The 17,894-nt window shown below is 41.2% G+C and overlaps 1 protein-coding gene across 3 annotated transcripts in view; it reads left to right on the forward strand.

The window, feature by feature from the left end:
- PARD3B (par-3 family cell polarity regulator beta) overlaps nt 1-17,894 on the forward strand; it is a 608,177-nt gene that overhangs the window by 496,239 nt on the left and 94,044 nt on the right. For all 3 annotated transcript variants that reach the window (XM_048869082.2, XM_048869081.2, XM_048869083.2), the window contains one exon: nt 5,133-5,441. In XM_048869082.2, the coding sequence (XP_048725039.1) occupies nt 5,133-5,441 (309 nt within the window). The remainder of the gene's footprint in view (nt 1-5,132; nt 5,442-17,894) is intronic.

Below are 17,894 nucleotides of genomic sequence, written 5' to 3' on the forward strand. Positions count from 1 at the left end.
TGTCTTAAGCAACTTTTGAAAATGGTACTTAAGTTATTTTGAAAACTTCACCCATATTCTTGTCAGGGTTATATAAAAAAGGACTCTCTTTTCCTTGGTCTGCAATGTGAGCGTTTGGCCTTTGCAGCCCAAAATTATTGGCTTATTTGTGGCTAGGAAAAGTTACGCATGATAGATTCTGGGCCATGGGACGCTACGGAAAATCTTTAGGCAGGAACTACATGTTTGGCTTTGGATGACAATTAAAAGAGAGAGGGATCACAGGAAGTTAAGAGGGCAGGACATGCTACAGCATTTCTAAGATGCCTGTGCTCTAGCTACCTAGGTGAGAGGGCTGTGTTTGCACAGATGCACAGCTAACGGAAGTTGATGTATTTGTCAGGCAGTGATTTAACTGGATGCTTGGTTTCAGGTGGCAGAACAGAGTGAGCAGAATTGATATGGGATACAGAAGGGAAATGTCACTGGCTTCCTTCCATCCTATGTGGTTTATTTCCCATTCCCTCATCAGGAAGTTTATATAAACTTAGTATTAGGCTAAACTGTTCAGATTGTGACCTGTGCCTCTCCTCTTTAGTTTCACTGCTGGTGTCAGGGTGGTGAGTGACATGTAATCTCTTGCTTCCACTTGTTTAACCAGACCCATCCTGTGTTACATGTTGGGCTCTTCTGTAATTGTAGTACTCTCATTGTAGTTTCAAGGCTGTTTGCTGTGACAATTCTGTTGATCGGGCAGATTTTTTTGATGAGGGTAAGAGATGGAACTGGTCTAAATTATAAGAAAAAGCAACAAAGAGAAAGGGAACAGGGTGAAACACTACAAATGTGCAACAGCCAGCAGGTTTGGAAGGCAAGACAGAATGTGATATGGGAGAGGAAGGTAATAGGGTGAAGCAGGATAAAAGATTATTAGGCACTCATTTGGTATGTTTTGTAGAAAACAAATGTTCTTAAGGATTGGGTCAGAACATGGTGATGTTATGCAATCAGGATATTTAAAACTTTAGAAAATGGAAAATGGAAAAACTTTAGAAAATAGAAATGACAAGGGTAAGAGGAATAAAGGAAGGTTTAGTAAAATAGGTAGATACAAAACTGAAATTGTACAGCCGTGTAGTTCAGTACTCACATCGGGTAGAGCTTGGATTGAAATGAAAAACAGAAAGAGTAAAAGAGAGATCGTTGAGCAGAAGTTATAGATTTCCATGGAAGAGTGAGAAAGAAACAAGAAATATTAATACAATTATAATAGCCCTCTTGAAAAGATGAGACATTGATCAGCAAGAAATTCACATAAACTGGCATTGACTGGTCAGCATAATATAGAAAGGGAGTAATTGTTCTTGAGCAGGTACAGATCATAGCAGTGAAAGTGATTGTAGGCTGCATTATAAGGAAAATTTGAAGAAGCTAGGCTTATTCACAGTAACAAAAGAAAATTGTGCTAACCTAATTCCAGCTTTTGTTGTGCAGAAGGTACCAGTATTGATGGCAGAACAAATTACTTTCACTGTCCAACATGAAAGCAAGTTACACATGATGCCACTGTGTCATGCTACTCTGTTACCTTCAAGTCTGCGATCTCTAAGGGGTATGGTGTGTATCAGTTCAGAGTCCATTTCAGTTCACCATTTCAATTCCGATGAGTTGCTCCAAGTCTTCTCCTCTGGAGAATGTTATGTGCTGCTGCTTTTGCCCTCCCTCCCTCATCCAAGGAGATACAACATCCCATCCTTAAGGCTAGTAGAAAACCTGTATGTTATCCCACCTGTAGAAATTCCCTGATGTGCAACATAAAGGTATTGGGCTAGATGTTCAGCTGGTGTCAATAGGCGCACCCCCACTGAAGTCAATGGAGTTATGTCATTTTCGACCAGTTGAGGATCTGGTCTACTGTCTTCAGTTTCCTGGATATATTTGCAAATGCTCAGCATCTCTCAGGGTTTGGCCCAATAGCAGAAATAGTCTTAAATTGCTATAAAAGCATTTAATGGTCAAAAGGCAGAACTTTCAGAGACAGGGACTATAGAACTGATAAATGTATTGGGTCCAATAGCTATAAGGTATTTTGGGGGCGGGGGGTAAACAAATAGAGTCCTTTCACCTTTACATTTCTAAACGTAACGCCATGTGGGGCATGTAAAATATTAATCTTTCTACAAGATGATTTCTTGTGAAGGCACTTTATGGATAAAAGACAGAAACCAGTGATACAAACTCCCTGCTGTATTGATGTCCATAGCTGTATTGCAAATGGAAATCCATCCCTGTCATCATAGTACAGTAAGCACTCCCTGACAATAGGATGCATACTGCACTCACCCTGCAAAGATTGTTTTGTTGCAAGAATTGATCAGGGTAGAACTTTTTCCAAAATTACTTAACATAAAATTTGGTGAGTTTGTTCTGGCGACGCTGACATGGGCAAGCTGGGTCCCTCCTGCTGTACAGTCTTTCTTTTATCGTTATTCAGGAACCCGCAGAGGATGAAGCCTTTTGCATATTTTCATCTACTCACTAATTCTTCGTGCTAGGGCTGTTCTGAGGTTTGACGCTACAGTATAGAAAGGAACACCAATCACTGCTTATTATTGTTTGTTTTCATCTGTAGTAATTTCAGACTTTAGTTGTATATCCATGCTTGCCTTTTTCTCCACCCCAGAGTACCCATGTGTCCCTGAATAAAGCAATGTTCCTTTTCCTCAATATCTGTCCCAGTGTCCCTGTCTGTTTTACAAAAACAGTCTTCTCCCCCACTTTATGTAAACTCCATCAAACTCTGACCCTCTGAAGGAGCCATAAGCCAGCTGAGCCAATGAAATGGACAACAGACTAGGTGGGAGCATGTGTGCCTCACTGACCAGCTCTGTTATATGTCAACACCATGATATACCCTCCATGAGACCCCCCAGTGAAATCTCCCATTCACATAGTAGCAGATCCGTGGGGAATCAAAGACTCACTCTGAATCCTGGCAGTGCTATGAGTGGTGAGCCTACAGGCTGGTCAACCTCCACCATCTACACAAGGCTACTGACCTGGCTGGGCCAGCATGTGAATGAGAGGCAAAGAATGTGTGTGGTGTAATGAGAGAATGAGGGGGGTAGAAAAGCAGAGAAGGCTGAAGGGTACAGAGAGAACAGGACTGGATAGAGGAGAGAAACAGGAGAAGGCCAAAAGAGAAAACAAACCATAGAAGGTATCAGAACAGAAAGCCCAAGTGGTTTGAGGAACATAGTAGGATCAAAGAAATAAAAAAGGAAACATGAAATATGGTAAGAGTCAGAAAAAATAAATAAATAAATGTAGACTTATCTGCAGAAAAATTACAGAAAATGCAGTAAATGGATCGGGGCTAGAGGACTTGGAGAAAACAGTAGAGAGGACACAGAAAACTACTGTTCTTTCATCCACCTGTTGCTGACTGTACATGTTAGGTTTTACTCTGAAAGAGGGAGGGTGACCTAGGAGAGGAGTGTTACATGACTAAGGGGGAGAGAAAAAATTGAACACACTTTCCTCTTTTCCATCCCTCCCTCCTGCCAGCTGCCAAAACCGCAGTATCTCATTGACACCCATCAGAGCTGTCTGCTGCATCATCCCACCCCATGACAAGATGCATCTTGGTTTTTCCTAATGAGATATATTTTCTAATGACTCGAAATAAAAATCCTCAGGTACATATTCCAGTTGGTGGCACATATCTGGAAAGAATGGATCACCTGGATGTACAGCAATGCATTAATATCCCAATTTGGTTTAGTCGACTTATTTCCGGGGCTCCGTATCTTTCAGGGCCTTTCCAAATTTTCTCCAAAACCTCTTCTTTTGTCATCTCCAGGCTTTAGACTATTTGTCCTGCACACGCTGTTTGTGTGTTTTTGGCCACAGTCATCACCAATGTTTAACCACAATGAGTATTTTCCTACCTCCTGTTCTTTCTATAGACTGAGTCACTGTATTTATCAAGTAGGGGGAAATGCTACTATACTTCAGATACAGTGACAGTGGGCAAATGTTGACTTTTTAATGGCAGCCAGTGCAGGTGCGATGCATGCTTTTGCCTTGCATCTTTTCCTACATCACACACTTCCATAAGTACAGTACCATTTACTCCATGGTATTCTTCATACTGTGGTCAGCATGCTGCTATCATTCTTCTCTTTGTGTTTAATTATGCCATCTTAAAGAGGAACTGAACATTTAACAGAAGTTGCACATTCATGGAATTTTATTGTATTTTTTGATTCAGGAGTAAATGTTGAATCATTGAAGTTTGGGTTTGAAATTTACCTGAATCTGTTTTACCATTCTGATTCCCCACAGATTACATAATGGCACTGATTAGCAGAAGCGTTTTGTAATACCACTTAAGGCTTTATCACAGTGGAGCACTGCCAGTAATAGTCTTTAATTCACTTATATGTACCAATCCATCTCTGTCAGGTTTCTATTAATTTCTTCCCTGTTTTACTCTGTCCCTAGCCCCTATATAATGAGGCATGAGGTCTTCCATTTATGGAACAAATATATACATATATATTTATTTAAATCTCAAGCAAATTACTTTTGCTACTGCTTTTCAAACAACTGTGCCATCTTCACATTTATTTCACGTTTAATCCGCTTTTCGCAAGTTAATTTATTTAGAAGAATATGTGTGGGTCAAGAGGCCAAAGAGGCAATAATATTTTTCTTGGCTAATTTAGATGAAAAGTTTGAAGATTAGGTTAGATATTTAAGCCTGCGTTGTGGTTTTAACACAGACCTTTGGTAGAGATGTATTTCTAAAATATTAGATCTGTGTATGATTAAAGCGGTGTTTGTGCACGCATACACAAACAACACTTATCAGGAATACTTGTGAAAAATTGCACCCTACTCTGCAATAATCTGTTGTCAGAGTGCAGAATGACAACGTGCCTTGTTTACAAAGCTGCATGCCAAAGGAATAGAACCTAGAGATTTCTGCTTGCATTGGAGTTCTACTGTCCTGAATTATACAGCTAGTTTACATTTATAACAGCTGAGAGATGTTTTTAAAATTTTGCTTGATGCATCACTGGTTTGCTGTCATTGCCGGAGTAAATCCAAACGTGTTGTTTGTTTCTTTGTTTCTTCCTAACGATTAGGATCGGTGCAAAACATCAGGAGTTACGGCAAAAGCAGGCAAGAGGGCTTGCTGATTACTCCACTAGCCCTGTAGGTCCACCACCTGATGATGATGATGATGACGATGAGATGGACCCAAATTATGCCAGAGTGAATCACTTCAGAGAGGCTTACCCAGCAGCAAATGTCTACAGGCCATCGTCTCCACCTGTAGCAGAAACCTTTGGATACTCACGGGATATCCCTTCAATACCAGCAGAGAGGGAGCGTTTGGAAGGACTGTATGCAAAGATAAACAAGCAGCACCATCCACAGACTTCTGGTGACAGGTAATACTACCCAATGGCTGCAGATCACCTGATTTTTCAATTTCACATGCACTTGTATTTACTGAGTAGAAAAAAATGGTTTTACTCTTGATTTCCATCATTTTAACCAAGAACAGCCTTTGCCCCAACAGTACCCGTGAAGGGTCAAGATAAAGCAGCAGTCAAATAGAAATCATTATAGAAAGGTCCATATTTCACAAACAGAATGAATGAACCGCCTCCAATCCAATTCCTATGCTGCTGAGAAAGTGTGTTTTTCTCTTTTAGATGGGAAAAGTTCTTATTTTTCAGCAAAACTCTGTTTTTCGATCCCTTTTGGTCCTGATGATCACCCAGTGCCCATTCGTAACAGGGTTTTGTGTGATAGTGTGATATATTGCATATGTTTACAGTTTACATTTCCCCAGCTGTGCAATATTATGCACTTTCAATTAGGTTGGGGAGAGAACTGGGAATCATGACATTTTATGCAGACTGTAAAGTGTAGCTTCACAAGACTGATTACCTTTCACAGCCTTTCCAATAACCAAGTGAGAAAGAAGGAGCAATCTTTAATCCTTACTGTCAAGCTTACGGGTTGATAGCATTAAAGAAAGATGGTGAAGTTTTTCTTTGAATTAAAAAGAAAACCCTGTGATGCAGCCACCACTGTGAGGTTTCTAAAGCTGGTTACTTCTGGAGTTCAGGGGTATAAGAACTATATGATTTCATTAGTGGTCATGGTGTTAATAAATGTACATGGGATTTTTCTGTCCAGTATGTGACTGTGCAAGGAAGATGGGTGAATGGCCATTAGAGGAATTGGGAATATGAGGTGGGGAAGCAGTTTAAATATTAGTGAATGAATCTTGTACTGGGGCTTGTAATGTGGTTCCTCATTGCCTCATTCTATGCTGGATGTGTGTGAGAGGCTGTGTGAGCACAGACATGGGAGAGTTGTAGAGATACAATACTTTGGATATGTCTTAGGTCATTGAGATACAGCTCATCAGAAGCTTGTGACATGAACAGAAATGTAAGTGTTTAGCAGGGAATATGCCAAATTCTCTTTCTCATTCATCTGAATACAGTATTGGAGAAAGCTCTCAATCAGATAGTCAAGAAGAAGATAGCTGCCATACAAAGGAGAGAGAGCTAACTGACATCTTCCCTTCCATACCATCAACACCCCATGCATAGGAGCCAGTTATGTCAACTCTGTGCTAAATGTAGAGGATTCGAAATCCAGATCCAAATCTGAAATTTCTCACATTGAAACATACTTAGATTCTTAGGTTCTGTTACAGAGTTCCATTTTAACAGGACCATTTTGTACCATTCACATTGAAACGAACGTTGTGGTATGTATTGCTTTTTTGTGAAGGTGAAAAGGAATGTACAGGTCTCTCCCATGAACATCTAGGATTTGGCTGGAGAGAGAGTGTCTTGCCACTAAATGAGACTTTGTTTGCTATTGTGATAAGATTGAGCTGCAAACTCTGATCCAAATCCAGGTCTGGTTGCAGTGTTTGGAGCTGGGATTTTAGCATGAACTCATGTCTAATTCCGAGCCACGCAAGCAACATTTACTGGAAAACTAAAACCAAAACTTAAACAGGAAAACCCCAACTTAAAAAAAAAGAAGTTGATGATAAGATGAGGCATGAGGCAGAGGTAGCTCTGGGTGAGCCTGTTCTCCCTGGGCTGGTCCATTACCAACCTACTAGCAGGAAAATCTTAGTTGAATTTCTGGGGTTTGTAGAGCCTGCTTGACTATATTGGAGAAATTGGAATTCCTGTTAGGCTGCCTTTGCCAGTATTAAATCTATCTTTCCTCTCTCTCAAAGACAAAAGTTTGTATTCACCATTAGAGTTGTGCCAAACGTGAATAAACGGATATGAATCTGTAGAATGGCTTATGACATCTAAACCAACAGTTATTGAAAATTCTGACAACTGCAGGCAAGGAAATCCTGCCAGTGTGGGCTATTGAGAGTAGATGTAGTTTTTCTTTCTACATCTCCATTAATTACTAAACAAATCTATCTTAGGTCAGGTGTGAAAACAACCTTGTCTGCCTCAGAACAATAGGGAAGTGGAAAATGGATGCTTATTAGCCAAACAAAAGTTATTTTGCTTTTATGAGGGTGAACATTTATCAGCAGGTTGGTCATGGAATAGTTCATGTTTTGCTAGGTTTCCCTCTGTGTGTGTGTCATGATTTTTTGCTGTTAATTTTTCTCCAGAATACTGTGGGGTTTTTTCCCTCCCACCTCTGAATCACAGCTAATGATATAGTGTGTGGGGGCTTGAGTAGTGACTAAAGTAAATGAGTTTAAAAAAAAATCTTTCTTTTTTGGTTTCAACAGAGCATAGATGATCTCATTTTAGTCTGGGAATTCCAGTTATGTGTCATTGCCAGAGAGAATTAAAACTCATCAGTTGAATCAAGCAATCAGATTTTAAAAAAAAAGTGTTATCATTTTTATGACTTTTATAAAATTATAAGGCCACTTATAATGAGAGAATCTCTGTGGCCAGATAAGTGCTACTAATAGCTGATATATAATTAACCGCCTTTCCCTTCACCCACTAAAAAACACATAATGATCTCAATTTATTCTTTTACTGTAGTGGCCCACTCATGGGTTGTCCCATACCAACCTGGGAACCCTCTACAGCAGTTTTCCCAAACTTGAGACGCCGCTTGTGCAGGGAAAGCCCCTGGTGGGCCGGGCCGGGCCAGTTTGTTTACCTGGCACGTCCGCAGGTTCGGCCGATCGCGGCTCCCACTGGCCTCGGTTTGCTGCTGCAGGCCAATGGGGGCTGCGGGAAGCGGCGCGGGCCAAGGGACATACCGGCCGCCGGCCGAGGGACGTACCAGCCACCACTTCCCACAGCCCCCATTGGCCTGGAGCGGCAAAGCGCAGCCAGTGGGAGCCGCGATCGGCCAAACCTGCGGACACGGCAGGTAAACAAACCGGCCCGGCCCGCCAGGGGCTTTCCCTGAACAAGCAGCCTCCCAAGTTTGGGAACCACTGCTCTAAAGTGCACAGTGCAGCCAGCAGTGCCCTACACATGTGCTGAAATTATTACTCAGGTGATTAGGAAGTACATGATTAACCCCTGCTATGTAAATGCACACATCCAGGGCAGGTTCCTCTTGTACTTACTGAAAAGTTAACACTCGTGTCCTGGCCAAATTCCAGCATGCATACTTACATCCCTTCTACCTCAAACTCCATCTGTAACTTCAGATTTGCATCGTTTTCTTTTCTTCTTGTTTTAAACTGCGAGGTAGCATTCCTGTGCACTGTTAAACAGTTGGTGCATTTCTTCTCAGTGATGGCTGCATTGCAGTGAAGGTGAAGTAATCCTATGCATATTTTGCCAAGATCTTTGGGACACGAGGTGCTATAGAAATTTAAGTGGTTCTTCTTCATGAATGTAGCCAAAGCATTAGTATGATCAGTGTACTGTGTGAATCCTAAGAACTGACATAAGTTAAAAATAGGAACACATTAACTTGAAAAAAATCACACTTATTTCTTTGTCAATCAACATTTTTCTGTTTATTTCTAATCACCCTCAATTTTCGGTAATGCAACCTCTTGTATGTATCCGGGGCTATGCCTTTTAATAGTGCAAACTTTCTATGAGAAGGTAGAGGAGGGTAGGACCTCAGTATCAAAAAGCCATATAGTTGTCTCTTCAGAGGACACAGTCCATTCACAACCATGTAGTGTAAAATTTTCAGAAGTGTTGAAGGGTTTGTCTCCATAGGAAAAATCACCAGAGACCAGGAGGCAAACCCTTAAGTTATCCTTTACGTGATGAGAAAATGTTTTAGCCATTAGAAAGTTCACTCCTCCTTATAGTCCAGTAAACCTTTGCAATGTATTCTTCTGAAATGTATCCCCACATAAAGCTCCTTTTCCCTGCTGGGTGTGGATGCCATGCTGTCTGGTTGTGATGGGGTGCTCAACTCACCTCTAGGCTGGCACCTCCTCCTGGTCACTCTGGAAAATAGCTCATGAGGTCGATGCTCCTTTCCGCAGTGGCATGCTGTCTCTCTGCCTCTCTCTCTCTGGGTCTGCAACCCCTCTCTCGCACCATGAGCGGCTGCTCCCTCTTCATGACTCAGCCCTCCGGCCAGGTCCCTATACATGTTTTCCTCTTCTGGGATATCAAAATCTCCCTTCAGCAGTCCTAGGAAGTTGTCCCATTCAGTGCCTCAGTGCCATTCCCTCAGTGGCTGGCAGGGGAACCCGGGCCTACCTTCTACTCTGGGTTCCAGCTCAGGCAGCCTCTAGACAGCAGTCAAGGTCTATTTCCTTTTAGTCCTTTCCCTGAGCCCCTTTCCTTACCGTCTGGCACTCTGCCATCTCTGGGTTTGCTGGATTCACCACTTCCTCCTCCCAGGGAGTAGCTGTAGGCTATATGTCTCTGCAGCCTCCAAACACTCCTCTCTTCTGCCAGGGAGTGACTGCAGCATACTTCCCTACTGCCCCTTTCAGCAACCAATTTCCTGGCTTTATAAATCCAGCACAGCTCATTCCTCCTAAGCTGGGCTCCCTCCTTCAGGCAAGGGATTACTCAAGCCACCTGATTCCTATCAGCTGTGGCCTCTCTGGTTAATTGCCTCCTTCTTAGCCTACATCAACCCTTTCCAGACAAGTGTGGGGTGAACACCCCATCACACTGGTACAGACTCCATGCTGTCTTTTCTGCTGTTGGTAATTTTTACAATACAAATTATCTCTTCCTGCAACTTCTGATACAAATGAATAGCCCATTAACCAGGTATGGCTAAATTCAGAGGCGTTAGCCTCTTTCCTTTGTCTGGAGAGAGCCTGTTTATCAACACCCCCTGACATACTAGGGGGAATTTAAACATTTTTAGTCACAGACTGTGAAGCATAATATCAGTGAGTATCCATAAATCCACACACAACATTGTCACACACATTTCACAATGATATTATTGACCATTGTGGTGGTAGTTTTCAGATGTACCTCACAAGGCATATTTTGTACAAATATCATTGCAGTAGTGTATAGGGTGTGAGTACAGAGATGCCTCAGGTCACTCTCGCTCACTGATTTTCAGTGAGACTTAGGCTGTCAAGACCAAGTCACTTAAGCATTTTAGAAAATTTTGCCCATTGTACTTTTAGAAGTACACTACAGCTAGGCAACTAGCATCGCATGTTCCCCTCCTCCTAAACCAAGTTTGATGATGTGTGATGTAGCTGATCTGCAGTTCTATGAAGAAAAGGAAGAAACTCTCTTTGCTTCAAATCCATGTCTTCACCATAACAAAACAAAATGTTTCTTCTGATAGACCAAGTTCCCAACACCTACTCTGAGAGAGAGGTCAACAATAGATTATCCCTGACAGTACTGATAAAAATGCCACTTATCACAGATGTGGGTCAACAGTAAAATGAAAATGAAAGGAAGCCTCTTTCCTGTCAATACCATAGGATAGCTTGTATGGACCATGTATAGGTTGGCATGGACAGTGAGCAGAGAACTTCCCTCAGTCCCTCTGGTATGCCCTATATAAGGACCAGCCACAGTTATGTTTATTGCATTGGGAGGAGCACAAGGTCTTCTCATTTACTGTGTCCACATGCCACTCATATCACCCTACCAGCCTGTGGAATACCCTTAGTCTACCAAGAGAAAGCTATATCATAGCAAAGGGTGATGCAGCCTGTTCCACCACCGTGTGCAGCTGGGGAACTCAGGAGGGGCTGTGCCTGAGAGAAATGCGTATTGTCTCAATATACAATAGTGGCTGTAGTATTTTGTGGTACATATGTTACTGAAAGAAATAGTGGGTCACACATCTCTTTACAGTGCTTAGTCATCTAGGCTATGTCATAATATTGCTAACTTCTGCCACAGCACAACCTAGGTGTCACTGTGCCTCAGTGAGGATTCCAGATTCAGGACAAACTGCTGAGAAATAGGGTAGACTCACCGTAAATTGGTGGTTATTCATAAGATATACCAAACCAGTAACAAAAGTAAACTTCTGTCTCACCACACTGGGTAACAAGAAGTCAGATATGCAGTATCCTTAGGTATCCTAGCCTTTGTTTCACTGTCCAGACACTACACTTAATGATGAGTGGTTATTTAAAACCAATTTCATCAACCAAAGGGTTCTTCTGATCCCAAAGGATCATCCACATACCCAGGTCAATATATAATTTAGATTTTACTCAATAATCACGCTGTTGCCAATCCTTTAGTATCTAATATCCAAAGAGAAAAGGAGGAGGAGAGAGTTAAAATGGTCAAAGGAATCAAATACATACAATCATGGCAAAGTTCTTGGATCAGGTTTGTAGCAGTGATGGAATAAACTGCTGGCTTATAATGTCTCAGGTAACATCCAAAAGATTAGACGGTCCTCAGTCCATTGGTTGTAATACTCCTGTTAGTGTAAATCCATAATCCAGAGATCTGAGCTGGAAAGAGGCAAAATGGAGATGCTTCCAGGGCCTTCTGTACTTTCTCCCATGTGGAGGGAAAACTCTCAGTCTTAGTTTGTGGAAAAGTACATGCACAAGATGGCGTTCACGGTCACATGAGCAAGTCACCTGTCCTTGCATGCTTCAAGGAGTCAGGAGCAGCCATTACCCATGTTCTGTCTGAAGTATTCCCATATTCAGGAAGGCTCATCGAGTGGGAATAAGCTTCTTCCTTGGCCCATTGTGTTTGTTGATAGGCCATCACAATGTGCTGGCTAGACTAGATGTAAACTAACTACCTTGTGGGTGTTACCACAGGCACAAACACATTTGAGACACAGGTATATCATCAATATTCATAACTTTAAATACAAAAATGATATACACATACAATAGTCATCAAACCATAACTTTTCCATTGACACCTTACAACACGCTTTGTACAAGTTTTGTTCCAACTGTATAACAGTGGTAGCAACAATGATATACATGGTCATACTTTAATCAGGTGTCACACCATAGTCAAAAAGTGATATATACGACATTCCTATCCCTTACATGACATGCATGGTGCATGCTGCAACCCCATTTCACACTTTAAAAAAGCAATTTCCTCTTTTTCCTTTAAAACATAGTGATGTAAAAGATTTATGAAACACTTGATGTATCTCAGAAGTGGTGCTAAAGAAGAACAAATCGCTCAATGTGTTTGCTCAGCCCAGCAGTATGCATTTTAAAGTATGCCAAATTCATTGCCAAATATAGTTCTTTATTTATGCTACTTATCTTTGGAAATTTCAAAGTGCTAGTCTGAGGAAAATGAGTACAGTTTTCCTTTACATAACATGAATAACTTTGAAGCTGCATCTACTGCAGATTAAAATTAACTATTTTATTTATATAGCAGTAAAGTCTAAAGCCATAGTCAGAACCAGTGCTCCTCTGTGGTAGGTACTAAGATGGTCACTGCCTGGAAGAGCTTACAATAATACATAAATTCTTACTGTAAGCCATCCTACTGGTTAGCAGACCTAATATCTCCTGGGACTGGTCACAAATCCGGCCAGGGACATCCTGAGTGCTAGGTTTGCATTTGGATCATCTTACTTATTGACAGATGTGTAAAATCTTATATACTGTAATCCAGCAACTCCCTAGGAACTGCCCTGCTGTAGATGCTGATGAGCCTCAGTTATTGCAGATGTGATGAGCATTCATGTATATCAGATTTTTTTCCTCCAGATCCACCCTTTCTTATGTGATAATACTGCCTGGTATCATTCTGTGATAACTCTGCCTATTTACTGTTAACCCCACGTCCTTTTGTTGCAGTCATTGGACACGCATGCAAAACACATGTATGTGCCTGAGCATCCGCCCTCGCTTATATTGGAGGATGGTGTTTCCAGCTTCTTAAATGTATAAATAAAAACAAAACTTGAGAACTTCCATACAGCTTGAATGGTATTATATGGCCCTGCATGTCTCTCTTCCATTGCTGATTTTTCTGGCTGTGGGCAAAAGGCCCCAATTTCTGTGTTGTACAGGAGGTTGTTTGACCAAAAGCTGTTTTTTGTACCTTTAACAAGCAGCAGAATAATCTGAGTATTAACTTTTCTCTGCACATTAAGTCTCTTTAAAAAAACTGCCATTTAATTTTAAATGCTAATATGTATGTGGTTAATTAAGAAGCCAAAATTGACTATAAGGTTGGTAAGCTCTAAGAAAGAGAGAGGGAGATCATTACGCTACTGCTTATGGATAGCTATTTGTGAACCAGCTGATAATGTGCAAAATTAAGATTTCGTAAGTGGCATTTTAAATGAATGGTTAATGGCTGAAGATTAATTAAACAGTCAGAGCTGTTCAAAAGAGAAGCTGTTAAAATCTTGTTTATAGGCCAGTCACTTGCATATTGAAAGTGCAAGCCTCTAATAGCCTGTGGTATTTCCATTTAGCAGGCTAGCTATTTAACTAAACAGTTCTTCTTGAACAGGAAAATCTACCTTAGTAGATGTGCAGCAAGGAAGTACAGTTTTTTTTCTACATTTTTTTTTCATAATTAATAGCTGCACAATGGGAACATGAACAGAGAACTGCATAATCTCTGGGATATTGGTAAACCTAAATAAAAATACCAAATCTAATTCTAATTAAAAAGTGGAGAAAATGATTAAAACTCTCATGTAATTTTATTTTCCCGCTAGTTTCCAGTGGTCTGTAGCTCTCAGCTAGAGCTAGGCGGAAGATGGTTTTCCTGTCCCACAAGACAGTTTGAGATTTCAGAAATGTTCCTGTTCCACATCAGGACAAAATCGAGACCTTTTGAAGTTTTTTGTGAAAAATAAGAGAAAATGAGATACCCCCCATACAAGCTCGGTAGTTCAGGCACTCACTTGGGATGTTTAAGACCAAGATTCAGCTCCAGGCTGATTTGGAGCAAGAACTTTAATGGGGTTTCCTACAGCCCAGGGGAGTGCCTTAGCCACCAGGCTATTGGCTAGTCTAGTATGGGTCTCTTTCAGTTTCTCTCTTGCTGGAGCTGTTCCACTTTGTATAAAAAATTGAATATTCATTGGGCCAGAGAAAGAGAGTGGGGCTGATTCTATAGCCCAGTGGTCTGCGTACTCACCTGGGATGTTGGAGACTGAGATTTAAGTCCCTGTTCCAATGTATATTTAATTATTTATTTTTTAAAAAACTCCAACAGGAATGTTATCCACCCAGAACAGCCAGTAGTCTGATGGGTAGGGCGCTCTCTTGGGATGTGGGAGATCAACATTCAAATCCTTGGTCTGAATCAGGCAGAGTCGGGAGCTGAGCTTGGCTCTTCCACATTATATGAGTTCCTGAACCACTGGACTGTTGGCTGTTCTGGGGAGGAGGGGTGTCTCTCTCTCTCTCTCTCTCACTCTTGTTTTGTCCAGAAATTGCATCCTTAACCTAAGAAACCTTTTCTGATGAAAGTTTAATCAAAACTTAGGCACTCCCGCAAAAATGTTGATTTTAGTGAATTGAAAAATTCACAGTCATCTCTATTCTCAACTAATACTGGGAAGGATTCTCACCCCTTTTCTCCTCTTGGAGTCAATGGGAATTGTTGCCTCATTGGCCCAGCGGGCTAGCCAATTTGCAGGACTTACAGGATTGTTTCCAATAGGGAGAGAAATGGATGATACAAGTTATGTATATTCTTTGGTACAATCCTGTTTGTTTACAAAGACTGCTCACAAAGTCCTGTTTCCCTGACCACAGTAGAGAATGCCTTACTCAAAATTTCCACATCTGTCCCTCCAGTCAGTTATGTGCCTAAGCAGCTCTGGCTCTCTGCTCCCTCTAAAGGCTGGGCCCACAATTGTTACTCTCGCTACCTGATGCGTTTTTTCGGTGGTGTGGAGGAGAAGGGAAGTAGACACAAAATTGTTTTGCTGGCCCACCTCAAAATTCTAGCTGTGTTTAAGACAGCACAAAGATCAAGGCCAATAAATAGGAAGAACTGGTTCCTAGACTTGGCAAGGAAGAGTGACATCAGTGGACATGGATTGAATGGATTTGAATGAGAGAAAGTTGAGGTACCAGGAAAAGAGAACACAATAATCAAACTACATCTTGAAAGCAAAACAAAAAAACAAAAAAAAGTTTTACCTCCATGCAGTTCTGGATGGGACATTGACTGCCAATAATATTTTCACTTTCAGAGTTGACTCAGACTCTTACTTGGGTCTCACTCCTAACTCTTCTCCTGTCCACACACAAAATCTCTGACCCATGTTTAGTGGTGCTTTCATTCTGAGCTAGCTAGCTTGACTGGGGGTATAGGCTTAAGCTTGAGTGAGGACACCCACTTTGTAGTGAGGACACATGCTAAATAACTCGAGTGTTGATAGTGCTCCAATGTTTTCCCACAGTTCCCCCCTATGTGCCCAGAATAACAGACAAGTTCTCCCACGATTCATTGGGAAAGAATTATTGAGCAGCTCACCTTACTGCAGCACGAAGAACCAAGGAATCTACATTCAAGTGAGCAAAGCACCAGTGTGGAACACAGTGATGGCTTTGCAGTGTGGCTGCTAACCTGGGTGCGCAGACCTAGATGCCAATCACCTGAGTTAACTCTGAAGTGGAGGCATATCCCTAGGTGTCTATAAGTAGGTAGAGTTCTTGCTCTATTCTGAGCAGAATAGACAGATACTGGATTTACAGTAGTACAAACTTATCCCCTTCTTGGGGCTTGCATTTATTGTTAACTTAAATAATAGCAAAACATAAACTTCAGCCTAAGTTTTCTCCCCAGCTTGGCTGTTCTCTAGGATTTTCCCTGCAGGACCAATGAGTTTCCTCTGTCTCAGAGAATCAGTCAAATACTTTTATATCCTGGGCTAGAACTAATAGGATCCACTTGATCAGAACTCAAGTGAGTCAACAAAAATAACACTGCATCTTTATGCAGGGTCAAGTGTGTGACATTAGGAGAGATCAATGGAAAAGCCTTATTATTCCTAAGCAGAGTCCAGGACCCTGATAGTGTCAAGATGTCATTGATGGAAAGACAAGCAAAGACGGAGTAACACTGCAGTAGTATTGATGGCAAATACAGACAGCAACAAAAAATTGGATCCTGTAGTCATTACAAAAAACAAGAATCTATCTTGATTTTAAAATGTAGCCATTACTATATGTTACTAAGAAAAATATTTGGATGAGTGGAGAGATATGGAAGAACTGGTTAGAGGAAAGATTCACTATAAAAAGAGAGAAATTGTGATACTGCCTGGCAGTTGTGCAGTGCATGCAGTTGACGATCGACTCAGAAATGTTATTTTTCTACCAGTGATCATGATGTCATTTATACAGCCAGTGGTCCAAAGGGTCACAGCAAACTTTGAGAGGCAATGTGGTATCATTCTCTTATTTCTTCATCAGCTTAGGCACACTGTTGTTGTTAGAAGTGATAAATGAGCAGCTACTCTGGTAAAGACTGAACTGTTTGACTGCTTACATCTACAAAGGGAAGCCTGGCACCATATGGCAACCAAAGTAAGTGCTGCTGAGGGGCTCGACTCACTAACAGATTCTCTACCAGGTGTGACATTCTGCAGCAGATTTGTTGTTGACATTGGTAGTCCAATAGAATGTTGACCATTGTACAGAGACTGACACTGGGACTGCTACAGAAAGAAAAATAACTTGTTTGTACCCATATTCTGTATTGTATCCCAAAGAAAGCAAGGTCCCTTTTGAGGACCCAGGGACACGGGAAAGTCCTATTCCTTCAGCTACCCAGTGGCAAGTATCTTTATATCACTACACATCCTAGATGTCTGGAGTCCATTTTTAGAGACCAACAGAGAACACTTACATGAAACATTTTGTGCTGTCCAGTTACCTACAAAACAGGTGGCTGCCTCTGTTTGTCACTCCTTCAAGCTAAAGGAGAAAAACTCTCAAATTAATATGAAAAAAAAATTTTTTTTTAAAAAAGCAAAGCGAACCAACTTTAGAAACTTCTGGAGTGGTTTGAATGCAACTGTGAAAAAACAAGCTTATCCAGTCTTTGGCTCATTTCCTTCTTACCTCCCATCTCTTCCCTGATCATCTCTTCTTTTTCTCGCAGGCCGGCAAGGCTCTTCTCCACAGAATAGCAGTCAGACGTTGTGTTCACGTTTGTTTGTTTGCATTGGAAGAATCCATGCTCTTCCCTCCCAGTTCAGTGTGGAGGGTGCATGTCCCTTCTTGACTTGTAGGGAAGGTGTGGAGTTGGGAGCAAGAGAATAATGAGGAGAGGAGGGCTAAGGAAGCAAGGAAGGGCCAAACAAATGTTTTAACTTTTTAAACACTCATTTGACAGCCCATTTTTATGGTTGATGTTCTTTGTTCATTTAAAATTTCAATTTTAAATTAAAATGTTCAGTGTCGTCATAACTTGAGGGTGTTTCCTATCAATGTGGTATTAACTAAAGTACATCCTTCAGCCTCAGAGTTTATCTAC

This window comes from Caretta caretta, chromosome 11 (genome assembly GCF_965140235.1).
Source record: "Caretta caretta isolate rCarCar2 chromosome 11, rCarCar1.hap1, whole genome shotgun sequence".
NCBI classification, from domain to species: domain Eukaryota; kingdom Metazoa; phylum Chordata; order Testudines; family Cheloniidae; genus Caretta; species Caretta caretta.